We start from the raw sequence: 25,616 nt of genomic DNA, 5'->3' as shown, positions 1-25,616 counted from the left end.
TCCAACAACCTGGAAAAGAAGTGAGTCTCACAGGGAGAGCTTGTGAGCCCCCCCCAGCCCCCGCCCACCTTACAGCTTGATTTCAGTTACCTCACTAACAAGCATCTTTGATTTTCCTTATGAAACCCATATTTAATTTGATGAAGCTTTTTTTCTCAGCAAAGTGAGTCTGGGATCTCCAATTTTTTTGCAAAAACAAACACCGTGACATCTATAACGCACATATTTTGTCTACATAAATTTTATTTATTTATTTATTTATTTATTTATTTATTTATTATGCATACAATATTCTGTTTGTGTGTATGTCTGCAGGCCAGAAGAGGGCACCAGACCTCATTACAGATGGTTGTGAGCCACAATGTGGTTGCTGGGAATTGAAATCAGGACCTTTGGAAGAGCAGGCAATGCTCCTAACCAGTGAGCCATCTCTCCAGCCCCTGTCTACATAAATTTTAAATATTAATTTTTTTTAAAGTGTGTGTGTGTGTGTTTGTGAGTGTATGCTATATGGGTGAGGGTACCCTCAGAGGCCAGAAGAGGATGTTAAAATTCCCCTAGAGCTGGAGTTACAGGTGGTTATAAGTCACCAGATGTGGATGCTGGGGACCAAATTCAGGTCCTCTGTAAGAGCAGGAGGTACTCATAAGTCCTGGCAATCTCTAGCCCAGTTGCCTAAATAGTACCAGGTAAAAAAAAAAAAAAAAAAAAAAAAAAAAAACAAACCAGAAAGCTTTCTGGGTAGGAAAATCTCTGCAATACAGCCATTTTCACAGGGCAACTGAAGACATAATCGTGTGTGATATGTTTTGCATCTCAGAGTTTGAAGAGAAGCTCACACACCTGGGATTAATGAACCCATGCTCAGACTTTCCAGTGAATGCCACAGGGAAAATGACAAAGGCTCACTGGGGTTTAACCTGCTTTTCAGCTATACTTTCTGTGTATTCACCACCAAAGCATGAACACTTTTTTTTTAAAAAAAAGATTTATTTATTGATTATGTATACAGTGTTTTGTCTGAATGTATGTCTGCAGGCCAGAAAAGGGCACCAGATCTCATTACAGATGGCTGGGAATTGAACTCAGGACCTCTGGAAGACTAGCCAGTGCTGTCAACCACTGAGCCATCTCTCAGCCCCAGCATAAATACTTTTTTTTTTTTTTTTTTTTTTTTTTTTTTTTTTTTGGTTTTTCGAGACAGGGTTTCTCTGTGGCTTTGGAGCCTGTCCTGGAACTAGCTCTTGTAGACCAGGCTGGTCTCGAACTCACAGAGATCCGCCTGCCTCTGCCTCCCGAGTGCTGGGATTAAAGGCGTGCGCCACCACCGCCCGGCAATACTTTTACTTAATATGTTCCATTTGATAACTTTCATTCTACAGAAATTTGCTGTAGCACTTGCTGGCTCTATCGCTTTTTCAAGTCCCCATAATAAACTGTGACAGACTTGGTGTGAAAAATGTATCTATTCTACAACAGTCCTAGAAGGCAGAGGTTCAAAATCAAAGTACAGGAGGGCTGTGTTTACTCTCAAAGGTCCTGGGGAAGAAAGGCAAAAACCTCTGGGCAGCCTGTATGTTCCATAGATATCAGGCTTCCAAAAGGCTCCAGGTCCCAGGAGTTTACAAAAACAAAAAAACAAACAAACAAAAAAAACCAAAAAAAACAGGTCTGGACATGGTGGTGTGTGCATGTGATGTATTCCCTAAGCTGAGGCATAAGAACCTGTGTGGCGTGGCTGGCTTGGCCAGGGTTCTTTCCTGCACAGCCCACCATCCATCCCAGCAGCACTGAAGAGGGGAGGGAAAGACACGTAAGAACTTTCTTCATGTGACCTGCACTTTCATCTCCCTGGTTACGAACCTGAGAAAGAGCTGCTAAGTCATGGCTGCCCATGGCCTGGATACTCTCTCCATCAGTGGCCCAGCAAACAGGAGGTTGTGAAGGCCCTGGCAGGATGTCCTCACGGGTTGGCTACTGTCAAGGAGGCCTTGCTCTTGGATGTTTCACTGCTGTGCACACTCACCTGCAGACTCTCTGTGGATAAATGTTCACCTCAGCCCCACCCGTTAGCTTCAGGTCTTCAGTGGACCACACAGCTGTGCTCCATCTTCTCTAAGGACATCATTTTTATGTCTCTGGAGTCCTGTAAATGGTTAAATCTGTAAAGCACTAGCAGAAAACATAGAATATCCGAGCTTTATCTTAGTTCACTTTTTCTGTTATTTAATCCCTTCTTGTGCCCTGCTTCTCAAGTAGCAGGACCAGAAAAGAGACCTAGACTTGAGCCTTTGTAGAATCAGTAGGGTTTTTGGCCAAGAGAGTGACAAAGGTTTCATCTGTAGGGAAATGCCTGGCCACAGCTCTCTGCTCCCAATAAGGGACAATAAACCTCTGACATTTGCCAGGAGACACACGGATCCTGTCGTCACTTTATTTTGTGGAGACAAGGTCTCACTCTCTAACCTTGGAAATCACTGTGTAGTTCCAGGTTGGTCTAAATATCACAGCAAAATTGCTTCAACATCCCAAGAAACGGGGCAGCAGCCATTAGCCCCCGCACCCAGCACTGCTTCCTTTCTCTGCATTTTTTCTCTTTCTTTTCTTTTCTTTTCTTTTCTTGTTTTTTGGTTTTTTCAGAGACAGGGTTTCTCTGTGTACCTCTGGCTGTCCTGGAACTCACTCTCTACAGAGCTCCACCTGCCTCTGCCTCCCCAAATGCTGGTATTAAAGGTGTGAGTCACCACTGCCCAGCTTGTATTTCTTACCTGGGAAAGAAATCTTTCCCAAAGGTTACAAAGGTCAAAATCTAACCTTTGTGGTAAGCATCGTGAACCAAAACTATCCTCTATGGCCACACCAAGCAAGGAGTCAAGTGGAGAAATGAGCTGCCACGACCTAGATCTAGAAAGAGATATCACAAATCTTCAAAGAGAGGAACAATATCCACTTTATTGAGAAATATTCCCTTAAATAATACAGTTTCTACTTCATTATTTACTGAAACACCTTTCTCCTTGCAATCAGTTGAAACAATGCTGGTTATGTTCAACGTAATTGGAGATATCTTTGGCATTTTCTTCCCGTAGCTTCGTAACTTGTAGAACACTTTGTACAAAAAAAGTAGGTTTACAGAAAAATATGAATATAGATTACTTATTAATCCCAAAATGTAGTAAATGACATAGCAAAAACTTTATCAAATCCATGTCCTACCCAAATGGGACAGATCTGTGGTACACAATCTCTGTGTACAGCTGCAGCATTTTTATAAATTGACCGTTGACATTAAAAGGTTTACAAAAAGCCCCTCTTGTAATACCAGCGATGCTGGCCTATCTGATTATCATTGTCTCTGAGATTTCCTTGACTATGTATTCACTACACACATTTTATCAGCCATTCAGAAGCGGTGACAGAAAAAGTTGCACAGCAGTCATGATAAAGAAAACATCCATAGTTTCAACAGTAGAGCAGAATACTAAATGTTCCCTTTGCACACACAAGTCCAGAACAAGAGCTTCATGCACATCCACACACAAGTGTCAGTCACAGCACACTGGGCATTCATACCACACCGGTGGCATAGGCATTCCACACGAAAGCAGCATTGTTACCGGGAGAGATGGAGACTCTGTCTCTTGAGACTAGAATGGTCTCTGTCCTCCAGACTCTCCTAGAGAGCCAGCTCTCTTCACTTTGTAATTTTTAGGCAGGGTCTCATTAGTTGCTCAGGCTGGCCTTGAACTCATTCTGTAGCCCAGGTGGGCCTTGAGCTTGTGATCCTCCTGCCTCAGACTCTTGAGATGCTGGATGACAGGCCTCCGCCCCCAGTTCCAGGCTCTAAGAGATTTTGCAGCCATTCCTGGTACAGTTTCTGGGTGGGCTCTGGGGTGGGCGGCTGGTCCTGGCTTTGCAGAAGCTGCTCCTCTTGTGGCTGGAGCTGGCAGTTAGGGAGTAGGAACGGCCATGCATCATCCTGGTGTTCAGGCCATTGGCCATAGAGAATGACTTAAGGTGGCTTCTTAAGGCAACAGGGAGCGGGAGCTTGTCTACCAGGTGCACAGGTGTGCAGGACACCACAGCACGGCAGCAGAGGTCTTGCAAACTCAGCACTTGATAAAAGAAAAGAGAACCACTTATGTTTTCCATAATGAGGGATGTTTACAAGGGGAAGCCCCAAATCTGATTGCCTCCCTCCAGGAACTGGGAACCTCAAACAAGAGGCTGTGTCACTGATGAATGTAGCAAACCCTGTTCTGCCTCCACCTTTGCCCATGTACAGACCACAAAAAAAAATCTTCCCATAAGCTTTCTTCCAAAGCCGCAATTACTCCTTTCAAATACATTTGCTTTAAAAAAAGTGAACATTTTATTTATGTATTTGTTTGTCTAATTAACTAATTGTGTGTGTATGCACTTGTGTGTATGCACCTGTGTGTGCACGACATGCCCTACACACGGAGGTCAAAGGCCCTCCATGGAGAATCCAGGGATCAAACTCAGGTTAGTAGCTTGGCAGCAGATACCTTTCCCCACTCAGTCATCTCAGAGCCACTAAATGATTGGATTTTTCGAGAATGGGCACAGAAGCCTTGAGAGAAGTCCTTGGGGGCAGACAGTTGTGCAGGGGGCTATAGAACCACCTCCCATCTGATGGGCTAAAGGAGACTTGGACTGGCCCCCCTAGCATACCCTTGCTCGGCCTCCAGAGGCGGTCCATCCCATGCCGCAGCAGCACGATCCTGGCCAGCTCCGTGAAGGACTCTGTAATGTTGAAGTTGCACAGAGGGCTAACCTCAAAGAAGGTCACACCCAGGCGCTCAGCGTAGGCCTGGGCCTGTTCTGTGGGCACCTGCCGCTTGAATGCCAGGTGCAGCCGGTTTCCCACCAAGATTTTAGGAACCCCAGGGGCATGCTAGAGCATGAGAAAGGCAAGGAAAACAGGTTGAGTGGTGTACCCCTACAAGTTCATGTCCACCCAGAACCTCAGTGGTACCCTATTGCAAATACGGTCTTTGTGTACGTAATAACTGAAGGTGAAGTCTTACTGAATTGCAGGGGTAAGGGAACTGTTCTGATGGCAGCGGAGAGGACACAGAGGGGGCACAGGGAAATGCCATGTGACAAAGCAGAATGACTGCCAAGGGTAGCTGCAACCATCAGAAGTTGGGATAGGCAGGAAGAGTCTTGTCCTGGAGCTTTTGGAAGAACATGGCCCTACCAATTTCTGTCCCCCAGGACTTGGAGGAAATTAATGTTGTTTTAAAACACTCGACCTGTGGCCTTTTATTAGGAAAGCCACAAAGTCAGCATCAGCAAGCTTGGTGCTCATGCACCAGGTCTCAGCTGGCAGCTGGACAAGCAGCAGCTCCATCACTGCCCACTCACCCTGCCCTCCAGCCGGGAATCTGAATGCCTGAGTCGAGCACAGCAGAGCCCAGCTTCCCGAACCTTAGGGTCCCTGGGCCTCACTGTTGGGCCCAGCTGTAAGGTAAAGCATTCTCCCTGTTGTTGAGCCTCTGGCCAACAGCCATATGGGCCGATCCCTGGCCAATGTCTCATATCATACCTCATCAATCTCCTTAATCCATCGGTTGATGCCATCGAAGGACCACCGGTTGGCAATGTCATAGACCAGGATCACACCCTGGGAGCAAAGCCACAAAGATCAGCACACAGAAGAACACAAGAGGCAAGCTTGGTCCAGAGACTTGCACAGACAAAATTTATTTTTAAAAATCAAGACAGTATCTTATTGTATAGATGAGGCTGGCCTGGAACTCACTGAGATCCACCTGCCTCTGTCTCCCAAGTGTTGGAATTAAAGTTATACACCCCTTTGCCTGGTCCCTAACTAATCATTTTACATACTTTGACAAAAGCATGTAAATTTCATTTATTCCTTTTAGGAGTTATTATTTCCCATGATAGATGATATTATTTCCCATGATAGACACATTGATAGATGCCTAAATAAAATGACCGAGAGGCTGAAATGCATATCCATAAGCTTGTCTGGGGCATAGGATATGGGGACATTGCCACCTAATGCAAATGCAAAATGGACACATGACATGCTTATTCATAGATAAAAAGCTCAAATACAGATCTTCACATGCATGTACACACACATGCAGGCCCTCATGAGAATGCATGCCTACCCACGGCATCTGGGATGCTGAAGAAACCTAAGCCACCAGATTATAGCACATGACCTGCATAATTTATATATAGGCTTAACTTATCTTCTAGTTCAGCCATAAAGGAAGTGGCTGAGTAAGAATCTGTAAACGCTATTTTTCAAAATCAATTTGCTCTCCAGTCCCCAAATGCAGTTTACCTGTGCGCCTCTGGAGTACGAGCGGAATATGGTACAAAATCTCCCCTGCCCTGAGGTGTCCCTGGAAAAGACGTTGGAGACTGTTAGGAGGAACTGGTGTTTCTTCTTGATAACCACCTTCTTAAACTTTGGAGCCACAGCGAGTACCTTTTACAGTCTTTGTGCTGGTGGCCATGACCTGCCAATCCAAGGCAAAGCCACCACAAAGCCATCTTGAATTTTCTGGAGAGATCTTGGCACTACATTCTCTATGGTGTGTGTGTGTGTGTGTGTGTGTGTGTGTGTGTGTGTGTGTGTGTCTGTGTGTGTGTGTATTCGGGAGTTTGTGTCTGTGTCTGAGCACAAGCTCATGCACAAGCCATGGTATATGTGTGAAGGTTGAGGACAATTTGTGGGAGCCTGTTCCTCAATACTGAAGATCAAACTCAGCTCATCAGTCTTGGGGGCCAGCACCATTACCCACTGACCTATCTTGAAGGCCCCTATCTTTTCTTTTTTTGGTGTTTGAGACATGGTTTTTCTGTAGCTTTGGAGCCTGTCCTGGAACTAGCTCTTGTAGACCAGGCTTGCCTCGAACTCACAGAGATCTGCCTGCCACTGCCTCCGAGTGCTGGGATTAAAGGTGTGCACCACCACCACACAGCTCCCTAAGTTGTTTTTTGAGAAAGGGTATTACTCTGTAGCCTCAGTCCCCTGAGCACCGAGGTTTAAAAAGTGGACACCACCACACCTGACTGGTTGTTCTGGGACAGGGTTTCTTTATGTAACCCAGGCTTGACCCAGACTTGAAATGATCCTCTTGCTTTCTGCTCCCAGTGATGAGATATGTGCTACCAAGCCTGTCTTTAATATGTTTTTACAAAAGAAATTTGTTTGTTTTTATTAAAGCCTACCTGTGTCTGTGTGAGATTTTGTACACTGGATGAATGCCTCAGAGACCAGAAGAAGGTGTCAGAGTCTCTGGACCTGGAGTTACTTGATAACCTTGAGCCACAGGTAGTGCTAGAGACCAAACCCAGGTCCTCTGGATGAGCAGCAAGTGCTCTTAATACTGACATCTCTCTACGGTCCCTAATATGTACTTTAAAAGTCAAACTAGAACCAGGCTTGGGGACACACGCCTTCAATCCCTATACTCTAGAGGCAGAGACAGGCAGATCGCTAAAAGTTCAAGACCAGCCTGGTTTATACAGCAAGTTCCACCACCTGGAGCTACATAGTGAGACCCTATCTCAACAAAACAAAAAGTCAGACTAGAAACCTAGCAGGGGGTTTTAACTTTATTTCCAGAGGCAGCAGAGTGGCACTGTGGAAGAGTGCTGGGCCCATAACATCCTCAGAAGTTTAAGTAAACCTGGCTTAAATTTTAAAAGTTCTTTTAAGGTTAGAGATATAGCTTGGTGGCAGTATATTTCCCTCACGCAAGCAAGGCACTGGGTTCCATCTCTAGCACGGGATAAATTTTTTCGATGATTACGCAAGATAGATCCTTCTTTGATATCAGGTTGCTCCATAAGCAGATCCTTCGCAGATGATGACACACACCAGGAGTGCGATTCTCAGGCCAGGCCAGGATGCCAAGAAACTACAGGAAGAAGGAAGGATGTTCCCAGAGTGGGTTAGGCCATGCACACTGCTATAGACTCGGTGTCTTTTTTTTTTCTTCATTTTTTTGAGACAGGGTTTCTTTGTGTAGCTTTGGAGCCTGTCATGGCACTTGCTCTGTAGACCAGGCTGACCTCAAACTCACAGAGATGCCCTTGTCTCTGTTTCCCGAGTGCTGGGATTAAAGGTATGTGCCACCATCGCCTGGTTAAACTCAGCATCTTGAGACAGAGCCAGGGGACTAAAGGTGCAACCTCAGATGTATCTTCCCAAATGTTGTCGAGTATTATTTTAAGGTGTGTTACATTTGTTTAATACTCTGGAACATTTGTCTTTAACAATGTTAAGATTATTTTAAGGTGTATTGCTTTTGTTTATGCTGCATTTGTTTAACTCTGTGAAGCTGTGATTCTTTGCCTGTCTAAAACACCTGATGGTCTAATAAAGCGCTGAATGACCAGGAAAGGCAGGAAAGATAGGCAGGGTGGAAGGCAGAGAGAATAAATAGGAGAAGAAATCTGGAAAGGAAGACATCACGGGTCAGCCACCCAGCTACACAGCAAGCCAGGGAGAAAGAAGTAAAGAAAGGTACGCAGAAATGAGAAAGATAAAAGCCTAGAGACAAAAGATAGACAGGATAATGTAAGAAAAACTGGCTAGAAATAAGTCAAGACTGGTCTTTTATAAGAAAGAATAAGACTTTGTGTGATTTATTTGGGGGCTGGGTGGTGGAACCCCCAAAAGAGTAAAGAGCTCAAAGAGTAAAAAAAAAAACAACTACAATTTGGCCTTCCAGCAACACCCAAAGGTCAAGGGAGCTCAGGAGGGAGAATGAGCCCCAAGTTCCCAGGTTTAGGTCCTAGAGAATGAGGAGGACAGGCGCTGTTTAGCTGAACTCAAGACTGGTGTGGTGCCTGCCGGGAAGACCAGAGTAGAGGGAGCTGTAGCCCAGGTGATCAACAAGGCCCCTAGCCTTGGAACCAGGACACCCTGAGCTCTGTTCTGTACACTCAGAACTGAGGCCGGGAGAACCGGGATGTCCTGGCCACTCTATTTCCATCTCTGTGTTCTGTACACTCAGAATGGGGGCTGGGAGGACCGGGCTGTCCTGGTCACTCTACTTCCTGTACACTCAGAACTGGGCTGGGGGAACTGGGCTGTCCTGGCCACTCTACTTCCTGTACACTCAGAACTGGGGCTGGGAGGACCGGGCTGTCCTGGCCACTCTAAGGGCTGGGGGAACCGGGCTGTCCTGGCCACTCTACTTCCGTCTTTGACAGCACCCGGTGAAGTGAAAGAGGAAGCAGGTGACAACCAGGTGTCTTCTACAAACAAGCGCTCTTTCTCAGACACATCCTAGGTGCCCATCCCCTTAAATAATGGACTCAGACAGCCGGGCCAGCATCAGCTCCAGCTAGGACTAAAGGGCCTGGTTCCAGGGCTGAGCATCCCGACTGGCACCCGACTGGCACAGCCCCCAACTCACCAAAGCTGTAGTTTCACCCTTCGGCCATCCAGCAGGATGGTGGTCGTCTTGTGATCAATTCCTGGAAAAGAGTCGAGGACATATTAGGTTTGGGGACAGATGTGTTTCCTCAGCCATCACCCACAACAGAACTATCATGTATGTGGAACCCTTGCACCAAGAGAGAAAAGGGTTTCTTGTCATACAGCTTCAAGTTCACAGGCAGGTTGAGATCTCTGAGCATTCCCTGGACCCCAGACTGGCCTCCCGGTGGACAGCCACTCAGATTCAAACACTCTGGCATCCATGTTGGCGGCCGTCGGCTCAGTGCCTGGGTACTTCCCAACTGCATGTTGGACTTTGGTCATCCCCCAGTGCTGTCTTGAGGATTGGCACTGAGCCAGGAGGGCTGGGTGACCCCGTAATGCCCACTTGGACCTTCCAAGAACGGCTATGAATCTCCACAGAGCTATGCGCAGCCTGGTGGGTGGTGGGTTTGCCGCAGTGCCGTAGCCAGCTGGGGGCTCATCACCCACCCTTTCTTACCTCTGCCCTTTGCTCTGACCATCCTGCCCTGCACACGAAAGCTAATCTCAGCTGTCTCCGAGGGAACAGAGTTAAAACGGTAAGCCTGGCAGGAGGAGTGGGTCCCCCCAGGTATTACATTAGGAACAGGAAGGAAATACAGTCTGGGAGCAGAGAGGAAGATGCCAACTCTGCATCTGTGTGTACACAGGAAGGTAGGCTTGGGGAGCAGCCTCAGGTCAGGTGACCTCTAGACTATACCCTATGGGCAGTTTTCTGAACTTTCCTCTCTTCTCAAGCTCATGTGTATGTGCATGTATTGATGTGTGTATATGTCCACACTTGTGCACATGTGCATGAGGATGTGAATACATGTGTGTCCAGCATGTGTGAAGGTCAGAGGTTAACCTCAGGTCAGTTTCTCCACCTTATTTTAAGATTTTATTTTTAATTATGTGTATGCATGTGTGCATGCATGAGTGTGCCCATGTACACGCAAGCACATGATCTAGAGTTACAGACAACTGAGAGCTGGCATGTGGGTGCTAGGAACTAAACCTAGGTTCTTCATAAGAGCAACAAAGTCCTTGAACCATTCCTTCAGCCCCCACTTTATATTTTTAAATGTATTTAATTTGGCCAGGCGTGGTGGTACATGGCTTTAATTCCAGCTCTCAGGAGGCAAAGGCAGATGGATCTCTCTCAGTAAGTTCCAGGCCAGGCCAGCCTGGTCTATATAGCGAGTTCCAGGCAGGCAGGGATACATAGTAAGACCCTGTCTCGAAAAATTACTTATAGTTATTGTTGCAGTTATTTTATTACTTTGTGTGTGTGTGTGTGTGTGTGTGTGTGTGTGTGTGTGTGTGTGTGTGTGGAGAGACAAAGACAGAGAGATGGAGATAGACAGACAGGCACATGTATGTATTGTGGCATACATGCAGATTAGAGACAATTTCTAGGAGTTGATTCTCTACTTCTGCCTGTGTGAGTCTCAAGGGTCAAACTCAGGTCACCAGCTGTCTCCTCCACAACCCCTATTGCCAGGGTTACAGACACGCCTCTGAATTCGGTTCTACTGTGGATGCTGTGGGTAGGGTAGGATCTGAACTCAGGTCATCATGCTCTCAGGGCAAACACTTTACGAGCAGAGCCATTTCGCTGGCCCTGCAGGTTTTGTGTTTTAATTTTTATTACATTCATGGGCACATGAATGCATGCCATAACACTTGTGTACTTAGAAGACATCCTCTCCTTCCACCTTGTGGGATCAGATTCAGGTTTGTTGCTTCTGCTGTTGTTTTTCAAAACAGGGTTTCTTTGTGTAGCCTTAGCTGTCCTGGAACTCACTCCATAGACCAGGCTGGCCTTGAACTCAGAGATTATTCATTTTCCTCTCTAGTGCTGGGATGAAAGGCGTTGGCCACCACCACCCAGCTGAATTCAGGTTCTAATGCCCAGTGCCAAGAGCCTTTACCTGCTGTTTCATCTGACTAGCCCCCCAAAGGTGTGTGTGTGTGTGTGTGTGTGTGTGTGTGTGTGTGTGTATTGTGCTCCCATGCTTTGCTGGGATGGAACTCGGCCTCACAAATGCTAGGTAACTTTTTTACCAAAGGACTACATCCTGGATTCCCCCAAACTTTTGTTTTGGTTTGGTTTTTGAGACAGGTCTCATGTAGTCTAGGCTGGCCTCAAACTATCTATGTAGCTAAAGACCTTTCTCTTGCTTCCCACCTCCCATGTATTGGGATGACACTTTGGAATGATCTGTTCTGTCTCTTTAAGAGACAAGCCACACCCACTCCCCCTCCTCCACTGAGGCAGGCAGATCTTCCTTCCTGCTTGCAGCCTGAGTCTCTTCCTTTTCCTTCTCTTCCCCCAAGAGGCAGCTTCTGGCCTCTCTCCATTCTCCCCACTTCTACCCCTTTTCCCCCTTCCTCCTTCTCTCCCTCTCTTCCTCTCTCTATCTCCCTTCCTCCTTCTCTCTCTCCCTCTCTCTCTCTCTGCTCTGCTCTGCTCTCCTTCTCCTCCCTCTTCCCTTCCATAACCCACTAAATATATCCAACCTCACTCTGCATGGCATGCCTATCTATGTCTCTGTCTCTAGGCTGCCGCTGTGTAGTTCCCTGCCCGGGACCAGCTGCCAACCAGTGAGACACTGTTTTTGTTGTTGTTGTTTTGTTTTGTTTGGGTTTGGGTTTTTCCAGACTGGGTTTCTCTATAGCTTTGGCTGTCCTGGCACTCATTCTGTAGACCAGGCTGGCCTCAAACTCACAGAAATCCACCTGTTTCTGTTGGGATTAAAGGTGTGCCCAGCCTGAAAACTAGATCTGTGTGAGTTGGGTGTCCAACTTGGCCATGCTTCTTTTGGTGTTACACTAAAGGAACAGCCAGCTCAGTGCAGTCCCCTGGAGGAATCTAGAGGTCTGGATTTCAACTACAAGTTCCCAGTACCAGGCTAAGTGCTGCAACTCCATCTCCAGAGTGCAGGCCACAGGAAGACAGGAAGAAGTTCATGTGTGAGTTCCACTAGGTGGCTCCTCCCCAGGTCTGCAGGGAGAGAAGATGCCTCAGAGGTTGAGATCTCTGTACTCTGGCTCTATGTGGATAGAACAGTAGTTGAACCAGTCGTGATCACACAGCACCGTGGGGCTGGAACTCTTTCTGAACCCACCTATCAGTTTGCTCCACCCCACCGAACATTTCTCCAGTGCCAATGACAGATCCCCTACCGCAGCCTGGTGCCACACTCCCTCTGACTCCTCTGGTCACACTCTCACACTCTGGTCTGACTCCTTTATCCAGGTCCCAGTTCCTGCCCTCTCAGTTCTCTAACATTCCATGTCTCCAAGTCAGGTTCTGAGTCCCCATCTGTCTCCTGTTAAGCTGACATTCTGTCCATAGGAGAGAGTCCATCATGACAGTGGACGGTAAATCCACGAAAGAATGAAATCCCACTCCTTAGAGAGGAATGCCTCTGCTGCTTTTTTTTTTTTTTTAAAAAAAAACAATTTATTCTTACTTTATGAGCATTTGTGTTTTACCTGTATGTATGACTGCGTGAGGGTGTCAGATCTTGGAGTTACAGACAGTTGTGAGCTGCCATGTGGGAACTGAACCCAGGTCTTCTGCAAGAGCAGTCGGTGCTCTTAACCTCTGAGCTATCTCTCCAGCCCGCCTCTGGTGCTCTTCTTGAGAAACTTGGTTGGGGTCAGAAGCATGGCACCTCCTAGCCCATTAGTGAGAATGCACAAAGATGCTGGCATGCCTGTGACTTTGGACATTCCTCAACCTGGATTGTCTCACCCCTGACAGCGCCTCCCCCATTTCTCCGCCTTTGCGTTCTTTTGACCTTCTCTCAGTGTCTCTTGTTTTTGTCTAATTCCTAGTGTCTGGACCTTCAGATCCATAGTGTTCCCAGGACTGTCAAGCATGGGTGTTGTGCAGTGATCAGCAGTGAGGCATACAGAGCCTGACATACATACAGATAGAATGGGATAGGGTTAACTGTGAGGATGTTTCCTTTCCCTGGAATGCTAAGGGGTTTTCACTCTTTATGCGAATCTATGAATAAACACACTTGGAAATCTATTCTGAATGTGGAAATAATAATTCTGACCTCAGGATGTCTGTCTCCAGACAAGCAGAGTACCAACCCTTCACAGGCTGGAGGACATATCATTTTGGTTTTTTTTTTTTTCTTTTTTCTTTTTTTGGTTTTTCGAGACAGGGTTTCTCTGCAGCTTTTTTAGAGCCTGGCCTGGAACTAGCTCTTGTAGACCAGGCTGGCCTCGAACTCACAGAGATCCGCCTGCCTCTGCCTCCCGAGTGCTGGGATTAAAGGCGTGCGCCACCACCGCCCGGCTCATTTTGGTTTTTGAGGAGTCTGACCCATGCCTAGGCAGGCTGGCTATTCCAGCCTTGAAACATCCTTTGGCTCAGTCATACTACAATCACATTTGGTCCATAAGGACCGACTGCACATATGGGTGAGGTCCCGTAAGATTACTTCTCCTAGCGAGGTAGTGGTTGCACATGCCTTTAATCCCAACAATCGGGAGGCAGAGGCAGGAGGATCTCTGTGAGCTGGAGGCGGGCCTGGATTAGCTCTGTAGCTACTGAGAAACCTTGTCTCGAAAAACAAACAAACCAACAAACAAAAAAATTACTTTTTCTAGCAACATTGTAGCACTCTGTGTGGTCACACGTAGGATATTCCCACAGTGAAAATTGGCTAGTCATGCATTCTTTAGAATGTGTCCCTGTTACTAAGTGGCACTAGGCTGTACTGTAACAAATATAACAATATGGGATGCAGTTTTTAAGCACTTACAAGTTCTATCACATTATTTGTCAGAGACAATGTATCTGGTCACACACATGAGCCATAGCCTGTGTGGAAGGTCAGAAAAAAACTTGCAGTAGTCCATTCTTTCCTTCCACCACGTGGATCCTGGAAATGAACTGAGGGCATCCAGCTGGAGGCAGTCTTCCTTTACCCACTGAGCCATCTCACTGGTCTACCTACAGCCCCCATACCTTCCAAGCTTCATAAAAGAGAACAAGATTTGGCTTTTGTTCTCATGGGTCTCTTGTTTCAAGTCTCAAGTCATTCTGAGACCCAGTAGAAACATCGCAGGCCATCCTACCTTACCTGTGTCCCATTCCCTATTTAAATTTTTTGTTCCCCCCAATAATTATTTTGTCAACTTTTTGCCTGCGATAAGATCTCATAGCCCAGGCTAGCCTTGAACTTGATATGTCCCTTAGCTTGCTTTGAACTCCTGGTCTCCCAAGTGTTGAGATTATAGATGTGTCCCACCACATTCATAAAATTGTTTTGATTTTTGTTCATTTTTTTTGAGACAGAGTCTTTGTGTGTAGCCCAGGCCGGCCTCAAAATTATGGCAACTCCTGCCTTCACTTCCTGTGACTCTATGCATGTGCTAGCATGCCTACTTACATTTTAGCCTTTATTAACCATTTCTTTGCTATTTTTCTCCAAATTTTTAGTAGCTTGTGTTCTTGACTTCTGAATTTGCAGTTTGCAGAATAAGAGGGATATGATACGGAGATGAATACTTTGCATTGGTATGGATCTTGGTCCATTGATATGTTTTAAGGTTGATTTTGTTACACTGTGTATATGTATTTCTGTTCTTGTTTAAGGTATTATGTTTGTGTAGCTCATTGAAAAATGTAATGTATAATTAAGAAATACAGATTAGCCAGGTGGTGGTGGCGCACGCCTTTAATCCCAGCACTTGGGAGGCAGAGGCAGGTGGGTCTCTGTGAGTTCGAGGCCAGCCTGGTCTACAAGAGCTAGTTCCAGGACAGGCTCTAGAAACTAAGGGGAAACCCTGTCTCGAAAAAACCAAAAAAAAAAAAAAAAAAAGAAATACAGATTAATAGATAGTCATCTATAATAGTCAAACTATAGTCATGTTATTAGGTTTTCTAAATATACACAGATATTTTCCAGTTACACATATAATCTTCAACACTTCAAAGACTTACAGAATATGGCATTTAAAATATTTTAAGAACTTAGACTTCTCAACAGTGAGACATGTCTGTTTTTGGCAGCAATTACTTCAGAGAGGTTGATGGGCATTGAAGAAACTCATTATGGAATTTGCCTTCAGTGTGACAAGGCTAGCCATTTGGGCAAGAAACTGCTCTTTCCTGGACTTCTTGATGGCATGCTGTATGAACTGGACATGCAGGACCCACAGAAAAGTAACTGCTGAACTTTCCAAAAGACAGGATGGTCCTTCAGGGTTCCTGCTTCATAAAAGAAACTGCCAGACATTTGGTAGGACACAGAAGAAAGTGACTGACAAACTGCCAATAGAGACAAAACAGTCTTTCAAATTTCCTGCTTCATGGAAAAGTCTGCCAGATACTATGGGCCTGCAGGCTGAAGATGGATGCCCCAATATTACAGAAGAACTTTGGGTGACTGTACAGGCAGCAAGATGTCTCTGTCAATTCTAGAGTTTTGGAAGTTGCTTACTACTGTTTACTTAGGTAATGTTATATCCTTCTGGAGTCTTTGATGGAGTCGAAGGCAAATAGTTATAGTTTTCCTTATTTATGATAAAAGATAAATTAGATATAAAACTTTAGACTCACAAAGATAGGATAGATGATGGAGTATTTTTTTTTTTTTTTTGGTTTTTCGAGACAGGGTTTCTCTGCGGCTTTAGAGCCTGACCTGGAGCTAGCTCTTGTAGACCAGGCTGGTCTCGAACTCACAGAGATCCGCCTGCCTCTGCCTCCCGAGTGCTGGGATTAAAGGCGTGCGCCACCACCGCCCGGCTCTGGAGTATTTTTCTTAATTTGACAAATGTAAATGGACTACATATTATAGCTGTAATTCTTGTTTGATAACTGTTTTGCATATGTAATTATGTTAAAACCTTCCTTTTTATTTAGACAGAAAAGGAGAGATTATGTGGATTCTTCTCTGTATGTTGTGAATGTGTTTTATTACCATTGGTTAATAAGGAAGTTGCTGCAGCCTGTGGCAGAGCAGAATATAGCCAGGTTGAAAGAGGTATAGAGAGAAAGTAGGCGGAGTCAGGGAGATACCATGTAGCTACTAAAGGAGAAGGACTTGCTGGAACTTTACCCAGTAAGTCACAGCCTTGTGATGATACACAAAATAATAGAAATAGGTTAATTTAAGATGTAAGAGTTAGTTAATAAGAAGCCTAAGCTAATAGGCCAAACAGGGTTGTAACTAATATAGTTTCTGTGTGATTATCCGGGTCTGGGAATCTGGGAAATGAGTGAACAGTCTCCTATTACACATGGACCCCATGTTCAAGGGATAAAGCAAGTCCTGAAAGTTGTTCTCTGATCCTCAAACTAGATACCATGGCATGCATGTGTCTACACACATACACACACATTCACACTCAACTTCCTGTTTATCTAAATCTACTGTCAGACTCTTCCTGCTTGTTCTTGGCCAGGAACATCCCCTGGTATGGGGTTCCTCTAGAGTTTATGATTTCCTTGGTTCTGTCTTGAGGAGAATGCACAGAAGGTAAATGTGGAGATGTTAGGAGTGTCCTTACGCATCTTTGAATTCGGTAGGGATTTAAACTAGGTAGGGAATACTTTTCTTTCAGAAGTATGTTTGTGCTGATGGCAGATGTCAGGCTGGTCCTCCATCCTTCAAACAAGCAGATTTCCTCTCAGCCAGTGGACAGGGCTGTTTTCTCCTCTAGCACTTGGCACCTTCATGCTTACGCTTAGATGGCAGCTTGTCACACACACTGACTGTTCTCTGACCCGTTTAGTTTCAGGCCACAGATGCTTCCACTCTGAGAAACATCCTGGTTATTTTATTTCATGTGTGGTTTGCCTGCATCTATGTCTGTGTGCCACATGCATGCAGTACCCAAGAAAGATCAGAAGAGGGCATGAAATTATCTGGAAATGAATTTCCAGATGCATGTAAGTGCTGGGGATTTAACCATGTCCTCTGGAAAAGCAGCCAATTCTCTTAACTGCCTCAGAAACAGTCTGTTTTTGAGTCATTGTGTGTGTGTGTGTGTGTGTGTATTTTGAGGTAGGATCTAATGTCTCTCTCTGCCTAGACTCAAACTCAAAATGTAGTCAGGGGTAATCTTGAACTCCCAACACTCCTGCCTCTACCTCCCAAGTGGTGGTTTGTGTCATGCTTGAATCAAGAAGCTTTCTCGAATTACATTTCTGTTTTTTCCTTCTGGAACATTGTCAATAAGATGCGAAACACTGAACTTGTCCCATAACTTTCTTTTCTTACTTTTCACTTCTTTTTCTTTTCTTTCTTGTTCTCGGTCTTTTTCAAATTCTGTTTCATCCTCTATTCTTTCTTTGAGATAGATCTTCATTTTTTTTTGTTTTGTTTTTCGAGACAGGGTTTCTCTTTGGCTTTGGAGCCTGTCCTGGAACTAGCTCTGTAGACCAGGCTGGTCTCGAACTCACAGAGATCCGCCTGCCTCTGCCTCCCGAGTGCTGGGATTAAAGGCGTGCACCGCCACCGCCCGGCTAGATCTTCATTTTTGTTACTACTATATTTCCAGTTTCCGAGATCTGTCTTGGTTTTTATTGAATCGGCCCTTTCTGAGACTGTTCTGGCATGGACCAGGCATCCTGCAAACAATGTTGGACACAGCAGAAACCCAGCAACCTAAGAGTGCTGGAGAATGCTATACAGAGGGACTGCTCACAACATGCCCTACATAGTATTGATCGCTGACAACATTCACCTAGTTTAGAGGTCCTGGGCCAGCTTCCTCCTGAGGTAAGAAACAGCAAACCTGAGAAGCAGGCTTGAACATGGGGGTCGTCTGTGGGAAATCCCAACACTCTTGAAATAAGACCTGCTCTAACTGGTGAGATACATGATGTAGGAATATCTTTTCTGCTTAAACTACTTTTTTTTTAGTTTAATTTTTTTTAACTTTTTGAGACAGGGTTTCTCTGTAGCTTTGGAGCCTGCCCTAGAACTAACTCTTGTAGATCAGGCTAGCCTCGAACTCACAGAGATCCACCTGCCTCTGCCTCCCAAGTGCTGGGATAAAGGCATGCGCCACCACTGCTTGGCTAACTTTTTAGTTAATCTTGGCTAACTTTTGAGTTAACCGTTTTGTTCACCAAAACTGTTCAAAGTACAATGCCTACAGGAAGGAAAGAGGAAAATATGGGGAAGAGAAAAACGAGAGAGGTGTAAGAGAGAGGGAATGGGGGGAAGCTCCTAGCCTGGGAAAGGCACAGAAGATAACTTGAGGATCCCCTGCATAAAGTCCGCTGACCTCCATGGACCCCATAAGGGTGAATAGGCAAGAATTTAAAAGAAAACCTATTTAGGGGGCAGGAAGATGGTTCAGTGTGTCTGTTGTAACTCTGGCTCCAGGATTTCCAACTCTCTCTTCTGTTTCTGTTGCTGTTGCTATTTTATTTAGTCTTGCTTTGAGACAGGGTCACACTGTGTAGTTCTGTGTGGCCTAGAGTTTGCAGACCAGGCTAGCCTCGAACTCACAGAGATCCACCTGTGTCTGACTCCTGAATATTAAAGGAGTATATCACCACACCCGGCCTCTGCCACCCTCTTCTGGTCTCTGCATATCCACACACATACACATAAATAAAAATTTAGAAGAAAACCTAGCACAGCAGCAAGAATTTATTTAGACTCAGACTTGCATTATTAGAGTGGTTTGGCTGCTCCCAGGTGACCAGTTCTGAAAGGGTGGGAAGCCGTAGGGTTGGCCCCAGCGTGCTGGGGACCGTGAGTGACTTTCCCAGCCTCTGCACTCCGTCCCTGTGGGGCCTTCACTTCCTTCAAGGCAGTAAGTGATGTCACCTTTCCTCACAGTTCACTCTGTCTCCAATCTGGGTGCTGTTTCCCCTGGCACCTCTCGGCAGCCCTGTGAGGATTTAGGGCAGAGCAAGTTGGGGTGCTTTCTCAGACTATTGGAGACATCCGTAACAAAAATGCCATCCATGAATACTGTTGATTCTAAACAACTGAGACCCATTTCCCACAACTCTGGCGGAGGGAGTATGAGAAGCACCAGCAGATTCAGATCTGGGAAGCTTGGCTTCCCGATTCCCAGCTGTGCTGTCTCTCAGCACAGGAGGACAGGGAGCTTTCTGGGCTCTCTTGTAACTCATCAATGAGACCCCACTCCATCCCCTCCCCTCCCCACATCAGCATATACATTTGGGTGAAGGAACACATCCAATTTATCATGTGGGGTGGGGAGACAGAGCTTTCACCCCACTTCTACTGGACAGGGGAGTCACTCAAGTCAGATAAGCGGTAAGCATAACCCACTGGGGACACAATGATCAAAACACAGGTGTACACACACCACGACACCAGCAGCTTCTTCAGCTTCCCTGGGTCTCAGTGTTCTAGGCTGGAAGTAAGGATACCAAGGGTCCTTGCCTGTGGTGGGTATAAGCATGTCTTTTCAGCACCTTGGGTCCCCCCTAATAAGGGTACTCAGCCTTTGGGCCTCAATATGCCACCCCATGTGTAGCTGTGTCTCTTCCAGGCTAATCCTGGGGTGTCTCCTATCCCGTGTTCTGATGGCTTCTCACCCATCATCTCTGTCTCTGCAATGCTCTGAAAGCATTCTAATTAAAAAAAGCTAATGTCAGTTAACTTTTTCCTGACTAGGAAGTGCTATAAAAGGCAAAATCAAGCCGGGCGGTGGTGGCGCACGCCTTTAATCCCAGCACTCGGGAGGCAGAGGCAGGCGGATCTCTGTGAGTTCGAGACCAGCCTGGTCTACAAGAGCTAGTTCCAGGACAGGCTCTAGAAAAGCTGCAGAGAAACCCTGTCTCGAAAAACCAAAAAAAGAAAAAAAAAGAAAAAAGGCAAAATCATTTGGAATGATTCATAACTTTTATCTTGAACACAGAAGTTGCCTACCTAATGTTTATAATAGCCAATTTTAGCACCAATGTCTTCTGGCATGATTTTTAACCTTTGTGTAACCTATTTTTCTTTTTCTTTCTTTTTTTTGTAAAGATTTATTTATTTGTTTATTATGTATACAGTGCTCCATCTACATGTATGCCTACAGACCAGAAGAAGGCACCAGATCTCATTACAGATGGTTGTGAGCCACCATGTGGTTGCTGGGAACTGAACTCAGGAAGAATAACAGTCAGTGCTCTTAACCCTGAGCTATTTCTCCAGCCCCCTATTTTTCTTTTTAAAAAGGAAAAATTAACATCCAGCTGTCTTTGGATGAATACCTGGAGTGGCGTGGACTCTGCATTTGACCCCAGCCTTGGTTTACAGACCCAACTCTTTTGAGTTGATTACAATGAGATTCTCACAAAGAGAACCCAAACCAGTAACTGTTGCCACTCCCCAACTAACTGGAAGTCAAAAGGCCATGGAGGGAAGCTGGGGCATCAGTTGGGGGCTGCTCAGGTGCTGCTATCTATGGTCAACTTGGTCTTCTCTGGCTCTTTCCTGTTGCTCTATCACGCTCTAGACCAGTGGCCTTCCACGGCCTATGGTAGCTGTCATTCCACAGTCCTCTACCCTGGGGCTCATCCCCATGCAGGGGAGAGGCAGCGAAGACCCAGCCTTAATGTGTCCAATCCTCCATTACCTGAGTTAGTCACACAGGCGTGCTGGACTTCTAGGATCAGAGGTCCGGTCCCCGACGGAGGGAGACCGAAACCTCTTTGCTTAGGACACACCTGCCTCTTTCAGGATCCCTGATGCTTGGATGAGGCCTTTGCCTTGCTGTGGTGCTGTGCCTGCCTAGATCCTGGCACCTGACCAGGGCCTGTGGCTCACCCCCAGCACCTCCACAGAGTCTGGATGTCAGGTCCTGGGAAAAGCTACCAGTCCTCTGTTCAGCCTCTCTCTCTCTCTCTCTCTCTCTCTCTCTCTCTCTCTCTCTCTCTCTCTCTCTCATCCACCCATCCATCCATCATCCGTCCACTCACCCACCCATCCATCCATCCATCATCCGTCCACCCATCCATCCATTCATCCATCCATCATCCGTCCACTCACCCACCCATCCATCATCCGTCCACCCATCCACCCACCCACCCACCCATCCATTCATCCACCCACCCATCCATCCATCATCCGTCCATCCATCCATCATCCGTCCACCCATCCATCATCCGTCCATCCATTCATCCATCCATCATCCATCCACCCACCCACCCATCCATCCATCCATCATCCGTCCATCCATCCATCATCCGTCCACCCACCCATCCATCCATCCATCATCCGTCCATCATCCATCATCCGTCCATCCATCCATCCATCCATCATCCGTCCATCCATCCATCCACCTACCTACCTATTATCTAATATGGCCACAAAGCACACAGACACAGAAGTCGAGGATTCACACAGCTAATTTTAGGTTCACACAACACAAGAATCTTTCATAAACTTAGTTTCTGAGATATTTTGGTTTATTCTGGCCAATGTTTTCTTGATATCAGCTCCTCATCTGTTGTCTTATTGTGTTTCTTTGTTGTTGTTGTTACATTTTGATCCATGAGATTGTAACACTGATACTGTCAGTGTTAGCATAAAAAATACTATTAAAATTCATTGAGTGTGGCTAACTCTGCCTATGAGGCAAGTCGGGCCAATGGATGGCTCTGTGGGTGAGGATGCTTGCCACCTGCATTTGATCCCTGGGGCACAATCAGTGGAAGGAGAGAACTGACTTCTGCAAGATTCCTCTGACCTCCACATGTGTGATATGGCTCACAATGACGTGTGCACACACATATACAATAAATACTGAAGAAGAATATGATTAAAATAAAGGAAACTTCTAAAACAAAATCTGTCAGAATGCTCATTGAGTCAGAATAACAGGGTTATTAATAGAAAGGTAATTTTAACCTTAAAAAAAAACTCACGCACAAAAAAAAAAATCAAACACCAAGCTATTCTCCGCACGCTCAGATGAATAAGTGATTTAGTAATCTATTTTGACTCCTCCACCAGCTGCTGCTTTCTATTTCTGGGAGTGAGTCGACAGGAATTTGCCCCTTCATACGAAAGATCACTTAGGGTGCAAATATTGATTAAATGTGATGTATAACGTTTATTTCCAAGCACCTGACTTTTGAGTAATATATCAGGTCGAATCAAATATGAGCTATCAGATTGGTTGCTGGGGATGGAGGCAGTTTGGGGGCGAAGCGAATGGTCTGTAAGCAGTTGCACAATAATGAGTACACTCAATGCTACTTGAACAAAATCAGTCTAAGATGGTCCACTCTGATCTTAAATGTGTGATTTTTACCATATCAGAAAGAGCTTGGCCTTCTGTCTCCTCCCCAGGACACACTGCTTACCTTGTGAACTCACTCATCTAGGCAAGTGTGGTAAGGGAAGCCAAGTTCTATTTTTAGCAGCCTCCTATTCTAAATCTGCACAGAGAACACCACTGTGGTTATTGCTTATCTTAGGAGGATCTCTGTGCCCTTCTTGGGGTCCACTTTTGGTATAGCGGACACTGTATAGAACACACCGTGTGTATGGTGGGAAGGGAAAGGCCTCACTAGAACCTAGCTCAGAGGATGTGATGGAGGCTCTGGATAGCAAGTCACCTGTCTGTTCTAGGAGACAGGTTAGAATAGCCTGAACAGGGAGCCACCATCCTCGTTACCCCAGAAGATGCCAGGATGCCATGATGTCAAGACACCGAACCTCACAAATATCCTGGGGTTAGAAAGGGCAGGAGACTGGACATATGGGGGCCTGTTGCCTTGCAGGTATCTAGGATGTATGAAGAAACTGGGCTCCCAACAAGCACACAGGAGCGTTGTGCTGGTGTGTGTGAGCTGTTGACTCTTATGTGTAGTGATAGTTCATTTGTATTTTAATACATAAAGCTTGCCTGAAGTTCAGAGAGTAAAACAGCCACACTGGTCAGGCTTACAGACCAGGCAGTGGTGACACACACCTTTAATCCTAGCCCTAGAGAAGAATATAAAACAGGAGGAGACAGATCTCAGTCAATCTCATTCTGAGATTCCTGGAGGCAGGTTCGCCATTTCGGACTGAGGTAGATGCAAGAGCCAGTGGCTGGCTGTATTGCTTTTCTGACTTTCAGGTTGAACTCCAATATCTGTCTCTAGGTTTTTATTAGACGTGCTACACTAATGGGCTAAGAGCTGTGTGGTCCAGAGAACGAACATAAACACGAGAAGCCTAGGAAGAAGCATCCTCTTGGGAGAGGGGTTTCCATAGGGCATAGAGTCACCACCTTCCCTAGCACCATACTGGCCCCTTCTAGACAGGAAAAAATTATCCTTTATAACTAGGTACCCCGTTGGGACCCGAGTCCCATACCCAGCATCTTCATTTCCACTGCCTTGTCTCCTCAGGGAGAGGCTCTGAGGGCTTGGCCATGTGACAGACCAGACGTAAGCTCCATCCCTACTCCAGTTCCTTGTATGTGTCCACAAGGGTCTGATCAGTAAGCAGAGCTGGGCACTGGAGCCAGGGAGAGTCCCAGCAGGTACTTCAGGCCGCACAGCCATCTTCTGGGGTGAACACACAAGGACTATGGATACTAGTATAACAGTACACACCTGTTTACCTAGGTGGCACATACCTTTAATCCCAGCACTTAAGAGAGCAGAGGCAGGCAGATCTCTGTGAGTTTGAGGCCAGCCTAGTCTACAGAGTGAGTTCCAGGACAGCTAGGACTATTACACAGAAAAATACGGTCTCGAAAAACCAAAAAAAAAAAAAAAAAAAAAAAAAAGTTCAAGGTTGTCAGGTGTGGTGGCACACACTTTAATCCCGGCACCCAGGAGGCAAAGGAAGGTCAGATCTAAGAATTCGAAGTCACCTTAGTCTGCATGGAGTTCCAAGTCAGTCAGGGCTATGCAGTGAGACTTTTCTCAAAAACAAAAACAAACAAACAAAAACCCAGGGTCATCCTTGGCCACACAGCAAGCTCCTGGCCTGCCTAGCAAAATCGTCTTTAAAATGGGGGTTACTGCCATCTGTGCTAGATTGAATGGTGTCGCTCTAGACTTTATATCTCCCTGGAATCCCAGAATGTAACCTTATTCGGAAAGGGAAGGGTCTTTTCAGATGTAGCCAAGATGAAGCCATAATGAATTAATTTGGGCCCCCAATCCAGTGCCTGCTATGCTTACAAGGATAAGGAGATGGAGAGACACACAAGCCAGCCTGCCTTATGCCAAAGACCGAGGATTAATAATACCAAAAAGTGGGGTGGCAAGGAAGGGCCTTCCCCTCAGGCTGTCAGAGGGAGCAAGGATAGCTGACAGCTTGATTCTAGGTTCTGCCTTTCTCTCTGTTTAAGAATCACGGCTGCTATGGTAAGGCCCCATTTACGTCAATTGTCACAGCGGCTTGGGAAGCCTTCCTCGCTAGCTGCACTTGAAGGCCCGCCCCCTCCCACTGCTAGGCTCTCAACAGCCTAAGGGAAGTGCTCACAGAGGAGCCCCCCTTTGCAGATTCCTCTCACATCAGCTACCTGACCCCAAGTTTGATGGTAGTTTCAGCAGGTGATGAACTGGCTCCACCCAAACCCCCACAGATGTTCAGTGACCTCCCAACACACACAGCGTTCTGAGCGGGCGACACCAATTTCATCTGTGCATAGATATTATTAATCTAAGAGAGAACTGTGCAACTTCACAGCAGTCAATGCATGTTTTCCTGTTAAGATAATAACCTTTTGAATGAATAATTAATAGTCTATATGACAAGGCCAATTACTGTTTAATATAGATATTTATGATTCTTCCTCTATAAACCTGCTTTGCTTATATGTTATTTAAACCAATCAAACCAATCCTGCCACAAGCCACAATATTAACACACGGTAAATTCAAATGTCATGTTTAGAGGAGGGTAATTAAGCGTTAACTGCAGGAGGTTGGGATGCACAACCCACACAGTGTAGCAACAGTTTGAGGCCCGTTTTGCCTCAGGTCAAAAACTTGAGGAGCATTGGCGAGGGCCTATGTAATTCTTTACCAACAACATTATGGGATTCTTTCTAAGTCTAAGACATGACCACCAACAGCTAGTAGCAGGCAGACCCTGCTGGGACCACAGCACCCTGGGCTTTGGCTTGACTGTCAAGCTCTGACACTAACACACAAAGGGAGTATCTCTCTCCCCGG

The 25,616-nt window shown here is 45.9% G+C and overlaps 1 protein-coding gene across 1 annotated transcript in view; it reads right to left on the bottom strand.

Moving 5' to 3' along the window:
* Window positions 1–2,926: 2,926 nt before the first annotated feature.
* The window catches only part of Rab40b (RAB40B, member RAS oncogene family), a 33,997-nt gene continuing 11,307 nt past the window's right edge, over window positions 2,927–25,616 (bottom strand). The window contains exons 2-6 of the mRNA XM_038328213.1: window positions 9,435–9,495; window positions 6,344–6,404; window positions 5,573–5,650; window positions 4,696–4,918; window positions 2,927–4,115 (exon numbers count right to left, since the gene is read on the bottom strand). Coding sequence (XP_038184141.1) covers window positions 3,844–4,115; window positions 4,696–4,918; window positions 5,573–5,650; window positions 6,344–6,404; window positions 9,435–9,495 — 695 coding nt within the window. The 3' untranslated portion in view covers window positions 2,927–3,843. The remainder of the gene's footprint in view (window positions 4,116–4,695; window positions 4,919–5,572; window positions 5,651–6,343; window positions 6,405–9,434; window positions 9,496–25,616) is intronic.

Source organism: Arvicola amphibius, chromosome 4 (genome assembly GCF_903992535.2).
Source record: "Arvicola amphibius chromosome 4, mArvAmp1.2, whole genome shotgun sequence".
In the NCBI taxonomy this organism is placed as follows: domain Eukaryota; kingdom Metazoa; phylum Chordata; class Mammalia; order Rodentia; family Cricetidae; genus Arvicola; species Arvicola amphibius.
Note: the sequence above shows the minus strand (reverse complement) of the source record. Positions and strands in the feature narration are given on the sequence as shown.